This window comes from Chenopodium album, chromosome 2, assembly GCF_948465745.1.
Source record: "Chenopodium album chromosome 2, dcCheAlbu1.1, whole genome shotgun sequence".
Taxonomy (NCBI): domain Eukaryota; kingdom Viridiplantae; phylum Streptophyta; class Magnoliopsida; order Caryophyllales; family Amaranthaceae; genus Chenopodium; species Chenopodium album.
In genome coordinates, this window is record NC_137835.1 from 70198475 (window position 1) to 70201961 (window position 3487).

The following is a 3487-nucleotide window of genomic DNA, read 5'->3' on the forward strand; positions in this document are numbered from 1 at the left end:
AAGGATTAGTAAAGCAATCCATAAAATTGGACCTTGGAAAATATTTATCCTTTATAATCTTAACCCATAGCTTCTGTGGTTTGGTTAAGATTATCCATCCTAACTTTTCCATAAAAGCAAGATTCCATTCCCTAAGAGATCTAACACCCAAACCTCCCAAGGCTAAAGGATTTATAATATTCTTCCATTTGGTTCTAGGTGAATACCTAACTGCATCAGTTCTATTCCATAGGAATTTTTTACAATGCTTTTCAAGATAAAAAAGAACAGCAATAGGAAGGAGACAAGTTTGCATGGAATGGATGGGATAAGAATTTAAAACAGTCTTTATAAGGGTAGATCTACCTGCCATATTAAGCAACTTTTCCTGCCAACCCTTGATCTTGTTCATTGTTTATCTAATAATCCCAAATAGTCAACTTTCATGAGTTTAGTAGCCTTAATGTTTATCCTAAGGTATTTACCAAAAGAACTACTAAACTTGAAGTTGGCTAAGTTTGAAATATAAATTCTAATGTTGCAATCTATCTTATGAGGAAAAATAATACTGGATTTAACATCAATAACTTTAAGACCTGAGAAGGCACCAAAATCAGAAAGGATTGAGAGAATAGTTTGAACATTTGAGCTTGTAGCAGATCCAAAAAGGAAGACATCATCAGCATAAAAAAGGTGGGAAATGGTATAATGCTTTGAGATTTTAAGAGGTTTCCATTGACCCTGATTAACACTATCCTCAATAATAAGAGAGAGTCTTTCCATGCATAAGACAAAGATGTATGAGGACAAAGGATCTCCCTGTCTGATTCCTCTTGAAGGCTTAAAAGAGTCAGTTATTTCCCCATTCCAAAGGACAGAAATTGAATGAGAGGTAATGCAATGCATGATGAGTTTAATGATAGAATCAGGGAAGTCAAAAAGGGTAAGAGTGTCTTGAATGAAAGTCTATTCAAGGTAATCAAAAGCTTTTGTAAGATCAAGCTTTAGAGCCATTATATTCTTCCCTTTTTTACATTTATGAAAAAGATGAGCAACTTCCTTAATAAGGATTAAATTATCCTCCATGCATCTACCTTTTATAAAACTGGATTGAAGAGGGCTTATAATCATATTCAAAACATTCTAGAAGAAAGGATCTTAGTGATCAGTTTGTAAATGGTATTACAAACCCCTATAGGTCTAAAATCAGACATGGTTATTGGATTATCCCTTTTAGGTATGAGAGAAATGTAAGAATGATTGACATCATCAGGAAGAGAGCTTATGGAGAAAACATTAACAACAAAATTAAATATTGAATCACCAAGCTCGTGCCAGAATTTTTGTAAGAAAAGAGGTTGAATGCCATATGGCCCAGGACTTTTGATGGGATCTATGCTAAAAAGGTTAAGCTTCACTTCATTGACTGAAGGAGAAATAGACAAGGAGGTTTTTTCATAATCAGAAAGAGGAAGGATGGAAGGACTAGGAAGAGATGAAGAGTTGTTAAAAGAAGAACTTGCAAAAAGCTTTGTAAAATGACCCCTTGCAAGAACTTTCAAAGCAGAATGATTATGAACTAAAGTCCCTGAGGAGTCATATAAAGCTGTAATTTTGCCTCTACTTTTTTTAACCTTAGCTAACACATGAAAGTACTTAGTGTTATAATCCCCAAACTTTCTCCAATTAATGCCAGCTTTTTTAGCCCAAATGATTCTCTCTAAGTTATAAATAGCATTCAGATCAACTAAAAGAGTTTTTTCCAAATTAATAAGAAAATAAGAGTGGTGTTTAGATAATGCAATTTGAATACCATTAATTCTAGATAAGAGGACTTTCTTTTTTTGCTTAAGGTTTCCCAACACATTCGAATTCCAACTAGCAATTTTATCTAGAAAAACTTTTCTTCCTTCTATGAAGGGGAGCAGATTATCATGATTATGCCAATTAGATAAGAAGAAATCTCTAAAATTAGAATGTTGGAGCCAAACTTCCTTACATCTAAAAGGAAAGGGGCCCTTAATAGGAGAAGAGTTTATAGAAATTAGAATAGGATTATGATCAGAGTGAGTTCTAACCAAAGTTGTTACCTGCATTTGAGGGAAACTTTCAATGAAGGAAGCATTAACAATAGCACGATCTAAGCGTTCCCTTATGAGACGCTTTCCCAATCAATCTTGCATTTTCCCAGGAATATGGATTCCCAGATGTGCCAAGATCAATTAGACCAGCCTCATTTACAAAACTGTTGTAGCTTTGACATGGAGAGGATCTAAAAAGCCTTCCCCCTTTCTTTTCAGCTTGTGAAGTCACTTCATTCATATCCCCCACTACCAACCATGGGGTGTTTGGAGGAGGGAGATTTAGTTGCATGTTTTTCCAGAATATATTTCTATCTCTAGGAACACTAGGGGCATGCATGCCTGTGATTAAAATCTTAAGTTTATGAGCATGAAATTTGAAGAGTGAGTGAAATTTATGATCTTTAGTAGTGTACATTAGAAGATCAGGAGTAGCTCTCCAAAAGACACAAATTCCTCCCTTGAGGCCTTTAGCAGGGATCCCTCTGTGCTGGTGAAACCCTAGTCTAGTTTGCAAATCAGCAGCACGCTCAGAATTACATTTTGTTTCTAATAAAATCAACATATCAGGATGATGAGTGCAAATTAATTCCCATGCATGTGGGATAAAATCATCGTTGTTCACCCCTCTTACATTCCAGACAATGAGCTTCATTTTTAACTTAGGAAGAGGTTGTTGTGGTGATAAACGAGGTTGATTAGTTAGGAGGGCATTCTTTGGGAGAAAGAACTGCTCCCAATCCTTCCAATACTTCTAGTGACCCAATCCGTGTACATCTTCCACTTTGATCGGGGAGATGTAGCTCATTATCGCTCTGGCTAGACAAGGGTTTTCCAAGAACATAAATTGAGCTTGTAGCCCTAGTACCTCCTCTTGAGTCTGATAGATCGCCATATTGTGACCCAACAGACCCATGTCTTGCCCTTCTGATACGCAATGCAAGGGAGTGACTTGAGTTTTTTCTAACATTTTCCGAAACTGCAACAGTCTCTCCTGAGATGGCCATTGGAGAGAAAGACTCATTCTCGTATAAGGTGGGAGTATCTCCTCCCTCCTCCGTAAAGCGTCTAGAGCAGCCATTGCTGAGGTTGTCTGCAATGACTAAGTCGATGGGATTCTGGTTGGAGTGCAAAGAGGATGAGGTACTATGGGAAAGAGATTGAGGGTGTTCTGATGTTGGTGTTGGAGAGGGGCTGATGGTGGTATGGTCCAGAGAGTTTTGAAAGGTGGATTCTGAACATTCGGGTAAGGATTTAGATGTGGAGGGAGTGGTAGAGAAGGAGATGATGATGGGGATTTGATGTTCAAAGGATGATGGGAGGGAGGGGAGATTGGTTGGAAGTGCTGAGGGCGTTTCGGAGCAGGTCTCCATATCGGAGGTGATCTGCTTCGAGGTGTTGACATTTCCTGAGTCAGACTTAAGTAT

General features: G+C 37.6%; 1 protein-coding gene across 1 annotated transcript; it reads right to left on the reverse strand.

Annotated features, from left to right (window-relative positions):
• Window positions 1-387: 387 nt before the first annotated feature.
• On the reverse strand, window positions 388-2715 carry LOC145575000 (uncharacterized). The gene is made up of 3 exons (XM_081632912.1): window positions 2161-2715; window positions 1170-2069; window positions 388-945 (listed from the first exon to the last, which is right to left on the reverse strand). Exons 1-3 carry the CDS (start codon window positions 2713-2715, stop codon window positions 388-390), a joined length of 2013 nt encoding a protein of 670 aa, XP_081489038.1.
• Between the last annotated feature and the right edge of the window lie 772 nt (window positions 2716-3487).

What these genes read in the sequence shown, in the direction of transcription:
- LOC145575000 (XM_081632912.1), bottom strand. Translation starts at nt 2,715, where the DNA reads ATGAAGCTCATTGTCTGGAATGTAAGAGGGGTGAACAACGATGATTTT. An exon ending in ATCCATATTCCTGGGAAAAT is followed by an intron (nt 2,070 to 2,160) that starts GCAAGATTGATT and finishes CCTCAAATGCAG; the next exon opens with GTAACAACTTTGGTTAGAAC. An exon ending in CTGATTTTAGACCTATAGGG is followed by an intron (nt 946 to 1,169) that starts GTTTGTAATACC and finishes TACCTTGAATAG; the next exon opens with ACTTTCATTCAAGACACTCT.